This window comes from Hylobates moloch, unplaced genomic scaffold (assembly GCF_009828535.3).
Source record: "Hylobates moloch isolate HMO894 unplaced genomic scaffold, HMol_V3 SCAFFOLD_7, whole genome shotgun sequence".
Taxonomy (NCBI): Eukaryota; Metazoa; Chordata; class Mammalia; order Primates; family Hylobatidae; genus Hylobates; species Hylobates moloch.
This window is the reverse complement of record NW_026652282.1, coordinates 21351155-21363620: the sequence shown is the minus strand read 5'-3', so window position 1 is coordinate 21363620 and position 12466 is coordinate 21351155. Positions and strand designations below refer to the sequence as shown.

Here is a 12466-nt window from a genome sequence, read left to right as displayed (position 1 = left end):
ATTTATACCTTTCTACATACTCTACCTTGATTACTTCTGTTCCAAGAATTCTGGGGTTTAACACATTATGCATTCCTGTACAAAAACTCCTTACAATAATATATCTGGTTGACCAAAAGCATAGAAAGTTTTAAAAGGATATAAGAAAATGAAAAATCAGTATAATTTTTGGATCTCACTGAAATATGGCTTAGGTATAAACAGCTTCTTAGTCAGCTTTTTTGAATGTAAGGTTAAAATTAGTTTTCTTTTACCATTGAACTCTTCGACTTCCAGCTCTGGAGCTACCAGGTAATACTGCTCACACAGCATCTTGGCTGTTTCATATGCATCTGCAAGAAAAGGAAAAAGTTTAGCTGCTGCACTAATAACATAGGCACAAGCATGTATGTGTGTGTGTGTGCACATGTGCATGTATTTATCTATAGGCATATAAGATAAACAAACTGTCTAAATGAATGGATGTAGAATTAATCAACTACAACCTTTTACAAAATACCCTTTTGTGGCTTTAATAGAATGACCATGACTAAAGCAAAATTTCTCTTTTCTATTTTTTCCAAGACAGCGTCTCACTCTGTCACCTAGGCTAGAGTACAGTGGTGTGATCGTAGCTCATTGCAGCCTCGAACTCCTGGGCTCAAGCAGTCCTCCTGCCTCAGCCTCCCAAGTAGCTGGCCTTACAGGCATATGCCACCATGCCCAGCTAATCTCTCTTTTCTTAAAGGATTTTTTTGTTTGTTTCTTCATTTGTTTTTTGAGACAGAGTCTCACTCTGTCGCCCAGGCTGGAGTGCAGTGGTGCCATCTTGGCTCACTGCAACCTCCGCCTCCCAGGTTCAAGCGATTCTCCTGCCTCAGCCTCCCGAGTAGCTAGGACTACAGGCATGTGCCACCACGCCCGGCTAATTTTTGTATTTTTAGTAGAGATGAGGTTTCATTATGTTGGCCAGGCTGGTCTCGAACTCCTGACCTCAGGTGATCCACCCTCTTTGGCCTCCCAAAAGTGCTGGGATTACAGGCATGAGCCACCGTGCCTGGCTTTCTTTTCTTAAAGTTTTAATGACCATAACAATGTCAACATACTAGAATACTGGCAATTCAGCTAGCTCTATACCAAACGCATACTTGCTTAACTTATAACTATTACCAAAATATATTTTTCATGAAAATTTAGGAACTCAAGACTATACTTTCTAAGCACCATGCAACCTGACTAAATTGTAGCAAAAGAATATTTGTCATGATCTTAAAAATAATAATGCCAACAGTCTTGTGATTTGCCAGAGTTATTTGTAAGTGAAACCTCAGTAAGTATTTGCTGAATGAATGGATTTCCATGAGCCACACAATTTAAGTTACTGGAGATGCCACTATCACTTTAAAAGGTCCTTTAAGTTAGTTAAAGGTAACAGGCTGGGGCTGATATTTATCAAAGTCTGAGGAGCAACAGTCCGCTTTTTAAAGGATAAAATATAAGACATATGGTAAGAAGACATGAGCCATTACAGAAACAGCTGGAAGACAGAATTCAGGAGATTCAAAGATGGGGAGCAGATTCAGAAAGCAAAGGTGCATTACAAGACATTGGACATTGCATGTATGCCTTTTCTCTTGAACTGTAAACAATCTGAAGTCAGCGTTTGTGTCTTAACACTTGTTTTATAACTTGCATAGAACTTCATATAGTGCCTGTGTAGATGGTCAACAAACAGTCTTTGAGCCGGGTGCAGTGGCTCACGCCTGTAAACCCAGGACTTTGGGAGGCCGAGGCGGGCTGATCACTTGAGGCCAGGAGTTCAAGACCAGCCAGGTCAACATGGTGAAACCCCGTCTCTACTAAAAATACAAAAATTAGCCAGGCATGGTGTTGAGCATCTGTAATCCCAGCTAGTTGGGAGGCTGAGGCAGGAGAACTGCTTGAACCCAGGAGGTGGAGGTTGCAGTGAGCCGAGATCGTGCCACTGCACTCCAGCCTGGGGGACAGAGTGAGACTCCGTCTCAAAAAACAAAAACAAAAACAAACAAAAGAAAACAACCTTAGTTTGGTAAATTTTAAACCTTTTGGTAATTTACTTTTTAAAAATCTTTATTGGAGATAATTCTTATACCATACAATTCACTCATCGAAAGTAAAGTGTACACACGGCCAGGCACAGCGGCTCACACCTGTAATCCCAGCATTTTGGGAGGCCAAGGCAGGGGGATGACTTGAGGTCAGGAGTTTGAGACCAGCCTGGCCAACATGGTGACACCCCTTCTCTACTAAAAATACAAAAATTAGCCAGGCATGGTGGCGGGTGCCTGTAGTCCCAGCTACTTGGGAGGTTGAGGCAGGAGAATCCCCTGGACCCAGGAGGCAGAGGTTGCACTGAGCTGAGATCACACCACTGCATTCCAGCCTGGGCAACAGAGCGAGACTCCATCTCAAAAAAAAAAAAAAAATACATACAACTCAGTGGTTTTTAGTATATAGTCAGAGCTGTGCATTAATCACTATAATCAAGTTTACATTTTCATCACTACAAAAAGAAGTTCCGAACCCATTAGCAGTTACTCCCCTCCACGCAGCCCTAGGCAACCATGGATCTACTTTATCTCTATAGATTTGCTATTCTGGACTTTTTACATAAACGGAATAATATGCGGTCTTCTGTAACTGGCTTCTTTCACCAGCATGTTTTCAAGCATCATCTACATCATAGCATGTATCAGGACCTCATTTCTTTTTATTGCTATATCACATTCCATCGTACAAGTATACCATATTTTCTTTATCCGTTCATCAGCTGGTAGACTCATCAGCTGGTAGACATCTGGGTTGTTTCCACTTTTTGGCTATTATGAATAGTGCTGCTATGAACCTTCATGTCCAAACGTTTGTGTGAACATATGCCTTCATTTATCTTGGATATACACCTAGGAGTAGAAAACTGCTGCTTTGTGGGCACATTTGGAATGTTCTCAACAGGATTATCAGCTCTTTGGAGACAGGCTCTTATTTCCTTTATATTCCCCACATCAATACTGTGCAAAAGTAAATACTGTGCTTGTTTAATATTCAAGAGGTAAGAGAAAGAAGGAAGGAAGGAAAGGGGGAAAAGTAAGCCCTATAGAATGTTAATGTTAAAAACTGACATTATTAACCTAAAATAATACAAAGATAAGATTAGGGTATGTTCAGACTATAAATTTTAGTTCATTGACTTCATATTGCTACCAAATTAATTATCTATTATTTGACCTCAGAGTAAGAATTCTGATTCCTTTACTAAACTTTTAGAATTAAATCCCTATAAAGAACCAAAGATAGAGACATTAAAATAACTCAGACAAGGTGAAATAATGAGGGACAGCAAAAAGGAAACAGCAGTAAGAGGAGAAAAAAATGTTTAAAAGAGTTGATCAGTATGAAAATAGACACTTAAGTAGGATTGAATTTCAATCCTGAAAAAAAAGTTTAAAATTTTGAATTGTACTAAATTTACAAGTGTATTCCTAGGCTATAATAAACCTTACCAAATATCTGTAAAGTACTTTTGTCAAAAGAAGAGAAATCAAGACTCACTCCTCCTGCTTAGCCTATGCCACCAAACAATGCTACATCTCCACCTAGTGACGTGAAAGCACAAAGCTGAACAGGAACTTCCAAGATCACAAACACTGAAACCTAAAAACGATCATTCATTATCGATACACAAAGCCAACACATCTCCACAAAACAACTCCTCCCGGTACATAATAAAGATGTTTAAACAGTGCTCTTCCATTCACTACAAAAGAAAAATAACCTAAACCCACTAAATGTGCTAATTCCTCTTGGAATTCACTTGCCCAGTAGCATGATTATGACAGCGTTGTTAAGAAAATGTGCTACACAAATTTAACATGTGAAAGACCAAGCCCAGACAGAAGCAGCCAACTCGAAACACAAAGACCCAGTACAGCTCCTAAAACCACATGTGAATAAGAATTTTTAAAGCATCACTACAACTTACAGTGTATCAATGCTATAATTAAGAATTGCATGATGATCCTTGAAGAACTCAAGTCATCACAATGTAGACTCACATACACCAGCTAGCCAAAAGTATTTTGAGGGCATTAATGGTATTATATATATAACTATGCATCTTTGTAAATTCCTTGGACACAATGCATGTTGCAATGCCTTGGACACAATACACACTTAGTGAGCATTTGTTAAATGGAACAATCCTCTGGCCCATGATTAAGTTCTCAACATGCAGTAAATTACACTGACGGGAGGTGTTCCTTTTGGTGAGACTGGGAACTAGAGGCCTAGACTCATTCCCCAATCTAGCTGTGTGTGGGATTCGTTACCAAATTTAAAAGAAAGAGTACAGATTATGACAGGAACCCCTGGAAATTCCGAGGCAGTAGCTCTATGCTGAGGCCTGAGAGTACACATTCTTAAAACTTAGCAGGTAATTCGGAAGAGAAGCTAGACCACTTCCTTGGAAAATCAAGTCTGAGTCACACTAATTCTGCCACTCATCTCTCCCAGGGTATGAATGATTATGAGGTACTGGGGTAACAGCACTTACATATTCAAACAGGACATTTCTGTTTAAATAAAATAATTTAACACAAAAATGAAAAAGCTTTAAAAAATCGCCATCAAAACCAAAATTCAACTAATGGCTTGTAATTTACATTTACAGTAAAATGCAAATTCTACTTATAATAAGCTTTCTAATCAAATTTTTCTATTTTTTAAATTAGAAATCAAAATTTCAAAAAAGATAACTGCCAAATTACTTTTATGTGCATACTGGAGCCAATATTTACCATCAATCTTTAGAAGAAAATATTAGAGAATTATTATTGCCACTGAATATAAGTGACATGCCTTATTTTAGGAATCTGTTTTCAAGGGTTTTAAGGTACTGATTATAAAGTAATTAACAAAACTGTAGGTGTGGCTCATACATACTTCCCCAGGTTAAAATATCTAAGCCGTAAATACATTAGACTAAAATTTTAAAAGGCTGAGAACAGGGTGAAGGTTCACACAGCAATCAGCCCAACAGAACCAAACTAGCCATGAATCCGTTTTAAGAAATAGCACACAGGAAAATTTAATAGATAATGGAGGTTGTTTCATCAGATTTTCCTATTCAAAATTCACCACAGAACTCTGCTATCAAATATTAGCATCTATCTTGAATACATGCAATCATTTGAGACAAAAAATATGAGAGGCTGGACTAGGATGAATTTGAGTGAGTGCTGAAAAAATTAAAAGGAAGGTGCCAAGGTCCCTAACTTTGAGTCTAATAGAATACAGAAAATCATAAAGCTGAAGTTTAAGAAGCCACTGTCAGAAAAAGGTAAATGTAAATGACCAGAAAACAATAGAAAAGTGCTGATGGGATGTTTTTGTTTTTATTTTTATTTTTAAATAAAAACAATCCCACAGCATTTACTGTCCTCTAGTAATAATATATACGGATAATGGAAACAACCTGAACAGACATTTTAGAACTATACTCCCAACAAAGAACACCTAAAAAAACAAGTTCTCAATGGTTTCTCACTTCCTTGATCATTTCTGGTTAGAGACATTTTGTGGCAGAATATGATCTCCTTTAGCACGATCTGGTCCAGGGGTTTTCTTGGCTTTGTTTCACAATGAATCTCTTCTGCATCATCTGATATGAGGTTCACAGACTCGTCAAAACCAATGATAGGCCCTCTATCAGCATATTCACTTGCTCATAGAGCCATACCTGAATCCGAGATCTATTTTGCAAGTATCTGAAGATGAAGGCAAGGTTGATGGGCTACATTCACCTCCTGCACTTTTTGGCCCTGGCCACAGTGCACCATGGTGGAACCCACAGAGACAACACTGACCCGCACCCCACCTTCTGGAATTGATATGCTGCCTTTTAGGAACCCTTTCAAGTCTCAAAGCAATTCTAATAAGGCATGTCTATCATCATCCTTCCTACCCCAAACCCATCCCAAGTGGGATCCAACGGGGATTTTTTACAGGGGTAGGCCCCCACACCCCACGCTCCAAACCACAGCAGACTGGGCAAGTGGGAGTGGGAGCAGAACATCCAATGTAAGGGCAACCAGTCTCCAGATTGATCAGAATCCTAAAACCTGTGATCGTAGGGGGCAAAAAAAAGATAAGCTGAGTTAATTAAATTCATCTTTTGGGAATTTAGAATCAAGATCGTGGGCAAAAAAAGATAAGCTGAGTTAATTAAATGCATCTTTTGAGAATTTAGGATCAAGACAGTTGGGGTGATCAGGCAGGGCAGAAGCCAAAAGGGTACATTGAGAATCATCATGATCTGTGAAGGACTAGAGTGCCCAACAAGCTGTCACTGAGTCGTCCAGTATACAGACAAAAACAGGTAAAGGAGCAGGCACAGAGAAAGGCGGAAAGGCCATGACTTGGCAACTCCAGTTGCAAACACACACAGAAAACAACCTTGTTTTCTGTTTCCTAATTCCAATTTCTTTTTTTTTTTTTCTGATGGAGTCTCACTCTGTCACCCAGGCTGGAGTGCAGTGGTGCAATCTCAGCTCACTGCAGCCTCTGCCTCCCATGTTGAAGTGATTTTCCTGCCTCAGCCTCCCAAGTTGCTGGGATTACAGGCACGTGCCACCACACCTGGCTAATTTTTGTATTTTTAGCAGAGATGGGGTTTCACCATGTTGGCCAGGCTGATAATTCCAATTTCTATAGCTCCAACTGTAAAGTGCTTCCTGTCCTTGGATTATCATGGGACCTACCAGGTTCTTTTGATAAATCTTTCTTGAGCTAGCGTGAGTGGGTCTCTGTTACTTGTAACCTGAAGAGCCCAAAGTGAGAGCACAAGACATTATTTCTGAACCAGAATAATGCCACGCGCTCTGAGGATACCACTTGTGTGCTATTATATTAAGCAATAATACCATGTAGGAACAACACACGCAACTTAGCATCACTGCGAGAATCGATTTTTATACCAAGTATTTAAGTTTATGCTTTCAAAATGATCTTACAGCAGGATTTTCCATTTTATTTCCTAGCTTCTTACAAAGAAAGGAGGGAAAAGGGTCACAGTGGAAGGCACCTCCCAAAGGATAATAGGACCTGCTTTACAACACTAATTCTAGCATTCACTACCTGGAGTCTATAATTTGCAGATGTGTAAAGGTAGATATTAAGGTGCTAAATAAGCAGCAAGGAGGCATGCTTCAGTGTTCTGCACATTCAATTAATGCTACACAAGATGCACCCCACTTTTATACGTTGATAACTACTGTCTAGTCAAAAATAAAAATATTGTCTCTACTCTTCTACATAGGAGTTTTCTGTAATCTGTCTCAAGAGATCTAAGGATGGGAGTGGGCTTAACACTTGTTTTGTTGTTGTTGTTTTTTGTTTTTTTGTTTTTTTGAGATGGAGTTTCACTCTTGTTGCCCAGGCTGGAGTGTAATGGCGTGATCTCGGCTCACTGCAACCTCCGTCTCCCGGGTTCAAGCAATTCTCCTGCCTCAGCCTCCTGAGTATCTGGGATTACAGGTGCCTGCCACCATGCCCATCTAACTTTTGTAGTTTTAGTAGAGATGGGGTTTCACCATGTTAGCCAGGCTGGTCTCGAACTCCTGACCTCAGGTGATCCACCCGCCTTGGCCTCCCAAAGCGTTGGGATTACAGGTGTGCGCCACTGCACCTAGCCAACACTTATTAAACCTATAAAACACACATGTGTGCACACAAAGAGGCTCATACACACACGCCCACACAGGGTCATTTGGGCTGGACATTTGACTATGCTTAAACCATGTAGGATCTTCACAGCTAAGAAAATCATTAGTAGGGCTGTCATTAAAACCCAGAGCCCTTACTCTCGCAACATCCAACTGCTTAAAACAAAAGGAAGGAAATACAAGATTAGCTATAGAGATTCTGAGTTAGAAGATTAACTAAGAAATCTCAGAGGATAGTGGAAGAAGGTAAAAAGCCAGGGTGAAAATACCAACTACTCTAAAAAGAGGAAGGCAACAGTAAGACTTCACTAAGAGTCAAAAGAGGCTGACATCCATTTCTTCCTTTCCTTGGCAACACTTGGCAGGGATTGGTAAGAAGAGCTGGTGAGGCCTGGGCCTCTTGAGACCTTCTGATGGTTGCTCCTGGGGCATTTGGGGATGGAGACTCCACTGCCTTTTAGCTAGAAGACACAGAAGAAATTTCAGGCCTTTCAACCTTTGGTGCTCTGTGCCTTCTTTATTCTCTCTCAGTCTTACTTGGAGGTAGAAAGAACTTCTGCATAAGCATTTGATGCTCAAAAAATTAAGAAGAGGGTCCATAGGAAATGAAGCAGACAGTTGACTGGAGACATCTGCTTTGGTCTACAAGGAAAAGAGAGGCCTGCAGGTGTCCTTCTAGGTTGCCTAGCCCATTTGCCAGGGTAGAAAAAGTAACCGCTGTAAGGCCAACCCCCCACTGCAGAATAAAGGTTATGCACACTTGGCTGGAAAGACCGTTTGCATATACAGATAATGAGTATCACAGATTAGACACAGGAAGAACTCCAACAATATTGATGCAGACAGTGGGATAGTGGCTTCTACCATGGGGTATCGAATTCAGCCAGGAAGGGTGTGTGTGATGGGCATTAGTGCTGGAGATAGAGAAATACACAAATACTATGGATTTCACAGAGACAAAGATTAGACACAATATTTGCAGCTACACACCTATCTATAAATCTGATAGGAGTTCAAATGTATAAAACAATGTTCTCAGTAAATTATGAAAACAGGTAATTTTTATTCTCTTCTCTCTTTTCCCATATTTTCTAAACTTTCTTCGATGAGCCCTTTTATTATTTTGGTAAAATGGCATTAGTCTTCTTGACTATCCCAACTGGGAAAAGGAGTTGGATGATTAACAAAAATGTTGGGTAAAGTGGGAAACCATAAAATGTGATTACTACCGTAAACATTAACTTAAAATGCACATTTGAACATACGATTTATTTCTCTGTCAGTATATTCATATAAGGCCTTTTCTTTGAATGTGGATCAGTTTGGGGTTCCAGTTCGTCTTTCTTGGATGAACAATATCACTTACATCTATGAATTCCGATTCCTATTTCTTTAAAGCATAATAAACTTAAAGATACTTGTGAAGCAACCTGGGTATAAATTCCAGGTAAGATTTTTACTCCGTGCTGCCCTGTAATCTAATCGTTTTCTTACTCACAGTAATTTCATAACATTTTTAAGAGTACTTCCAAAGCATTCAACTTGGTTTTAACAGAAATAAGTCTCTTTTTTGTATGCATATTTCTTCCGTTTACATAACATTTAAATAAATTATATAGTCACAAGAGTCAGTATAACTTACACCAAGGGCTTGGGTACAAATAAGTGACCCTTAGTAAGCATGCACCTCACCAGGTGGAAGCAGAAGTACAATAGCATTCCAGAAAATATACATAAGTCAAGAGTATTTAGTGTGCTGTGGGTATCGGTATGCATCATTTATGAAGGAAATGAAGGAAGTCAGAAAGTTGATTATGTGGCTGCTGCTTTAGAGGGTTATACACTTTCAGAATCTGAAACTACCTCCAGTTTTTTTTCCTTAAGGGAGGATGCTGTTGAGAGATGAAAAAACATGGTTTGAGAGAGGCGTGGGGAATGGGGAGCATGCCAGTCCTTCCTGCTTACCCCATGAGTGTGGGGGTAGGATTTGTATGTGTGTACATGTCCAAGCGTGTGTGTGTGCGCGTGTGTGTGTATGTGTGTGCGGGGGGAAGAGGGATTTTGAGTCACAAAAGGGCACAAGAAGTGACTGTTATTGCATAGGGCTTCACCAGGAACTCCAAGCTTTAATTATGCTAAGTGAGTGGCAGGAATGATTAAATAAGAGGAAGCAGTAAACTTTGTTCACAGTACAATAATGGGTATAATATAGTTAAAAAGGGCAGGAGAAAGACTGAAGATAAAGCTGTGAGTACAAGAAGAGGGAAGAAAAAGGAGGGGACTGTGGCTCAGGGTCAAAATTGTGTCTAAAAGGGACAAAGCAAAGAGGAAGCTATGAGGTAGACGTTGGCATAAATTTCCAGGGTTTTTTCTTTCAAATACATATTAAACTATTCTTCATATAATCTTCAGCTACTTTTTGGTACAAAATTTCTGACCCTAAGAGGAGTGATGCAAAAGCATATAAGAATAATTCCAGACCTTTAGAAATTGGCACCCTAGTTAGAGAGAGACAAATAGGCTGGGCACAGTGGCTCATGCCTGTAACCCCAGCACTTTGAGAGGCCGAGGCGGGCAGATCACCTGAGGTCAGGAGTTCAAGACCAGCATGGCCAACATGGTGAAACCTCATCTCTACAAAAATACAAAAATTAGCCGGGCATGATGGTGGGTGCCTGTAATCCCAGCTACTTGGGAGGCTGAGGCAGGAGAATTGTTTGAACCCAGGAGGCAGAGGTTGCAGTGAGCCAAGATCGTGCCATTGCACTCCAGCCTGGACGACAGAGTGAGACTCCATCTCCAAAAAAAAAGAAAGTACAAATAATGACAAGGCCAGGTAATATGTACTAAATATGAGAGAAGAGCAACACAGAGTAAGTGCCATAAAACGATAGATTCTGTTCACATTAAGAGTCAAGTCACAGTCGATTCCTCCTCACACTCTGACACCTCTGACTCACTTTAGCACCACTTAATCTCTCTGTTCTATAGAAGTGGTAACAGTTTCATAAAACTCCCTGTTACTTATCTGGTTGTATTGGTTCTTGGTTAAAAGCTCCCTAAAAATTAGTGAAAGACTTTATTTGTGGAGAAACAATAAGATGATGAAAACAAGTGTTTTTGAAACTTCATTGATATGGTTTGGCTCTGCACCCTCACCCAAATCTCATGTTGAATAGTGATCCTGAGTGTTGGTGGTGGGGCCTTGTGGGAGGTGATTGGATCATGGGGGCAGATTTCCCCCTTGCTGTTCTCATGATAGTGAGTTCCCATGAGATCTGGTTGTTCAAAAGTATGTAGCACATTCCCCTTCGCTCTCTCTCTCCTGCCATCAAGTGAAGATGTGCTTACTTCCCCTTCACCCTTCTGCCATGATTGTAAGTTTCCTGAGGCCTCCCCAGCCATGCCTCCTGTATAGCCTGCAGAACTGTGAGTCAATCAAACCTCTTTTCTTCATAAATTACCCAGTTTCAGGTAGTTCTTTATAGCAACATGAGAACAGACTAATACATTTACCGTGAAGAATTCCAAACACATACCCAAGTACAGAGCATAGTATAATGAACTCCATGTGCCCATCAATAGCCTCAAGAATTTTTAACAAATGCCCAGTCCTTTTCACTCCCCTCCCTGTGTATAATTTTGAAGCAAATCTCACATCATTTCATATCATGTGTAAATATTTTTAAATACCTCTCTCAAAGCTAGCACTCCTTTATAAAAACACCACCAGATACCAATATCACACCTAGAAAGTTAACATATTTTTAATGTCAAATATCCAGTGTTCAAATTTCCAATTGTCTTATAAAAGCCTGAAATGACTTTTAAAAATATTTTATAATTTATGCCAGAAACAAAATAAAGGCACCAACCTATTATATAATCAACAGCATAAATGGGAAGCCAAATGACATGTCTGACACCCAAGGACTGTCTGCTGCCAGTAAACCTGTCTACAGCCTTTACTGTGTACTAGCATTGCTTTAGGGGTTCTACAAATATGAACTCATTTAACTCTAAAATATAGATGAATTACCAAGAGCATCATTTTACAGATGAAGAATCTGAGCCCCAAAGAGGTTACTTAACCAAGTCTAAGATCACCCAGCTAACATGAAGAGAAAAATAAAATGTGTTATATTCATACAATGGAATATTTTTCAGCCATAAAAAGGAATAAGGAATAAAGTACTGAAAGATGCTATGACATCAATGACCCTTGAAAATGTTATGCTGAGTGAAAGAAGCCAGTTACCAAAGACCACATATTGTATTGTTTTGTTTATATGAAATGTCTATAATAGGAAAATCCATACAGAGTCAGAAAGTAGATTAGTGGTTGTCTAGGGCTAGAGAGAAGGGTAGAAGGGAGTGACTGCTAACAGGTCCAGGGTTTCTTTCTGGGGTGATGAAAATGTTCTACAGGCCAGGCGTGGTAGCTCACGCCTGTAATCCCAGCACTTTGGGAGGCCAAGGCGGGTGGATCACAAGGTCAGGAGATCGAGACCATCCTGGCCAACACGGTGAGACCCCGTCTCTAATAAAAATACAAAAATTAGCCGGGCATGGTGGCATGCACCTGTAGTCCCAGCTACTCAGGAGGCTGAGGCAGGAGAATCACTTGAACCCGAAGGGCAGAGCTTGCAGTGAGCTGAGATCACACCACTGCACTCCAGCCTGGGCAACAGAGCGAGACTCCGTCTCAAAAAAAAAAAAAAAAAAAAAAG

The 12466-nt window shown here is 40.0% G+C and overlaps 1 protein-coding gene and 1 pseudogene across 2 annotated transcripts in view; both read right to left on the bottom strand.

Moving 5' to 3' along the window:
* PDK3 (pyruvate dehydrogenase kinase 3) overlaps window positions 1-12466 on the bottom strand; it is a 300615-nt gene that overhangs the window by 21854 nt on the left and 266295 nt on the right. For both annotated transcript variants that reach the window (XM_058441397.1, XM_032756696.2), the window contains one exon: window positions 255-332. In XM_058441397.1, the coding sequence (XP_058297380.1) occupies window positions 255-332 (78 nt within the window). The remainder of the gene's footprint in view (window positions 1-254; window positions 333-12466) is intronic.
* LOC116812208 (small nuclear ribonucleoprotein E-like) lies at window positions 5569-5852 on the bottom strand (annotated as a pseudogene).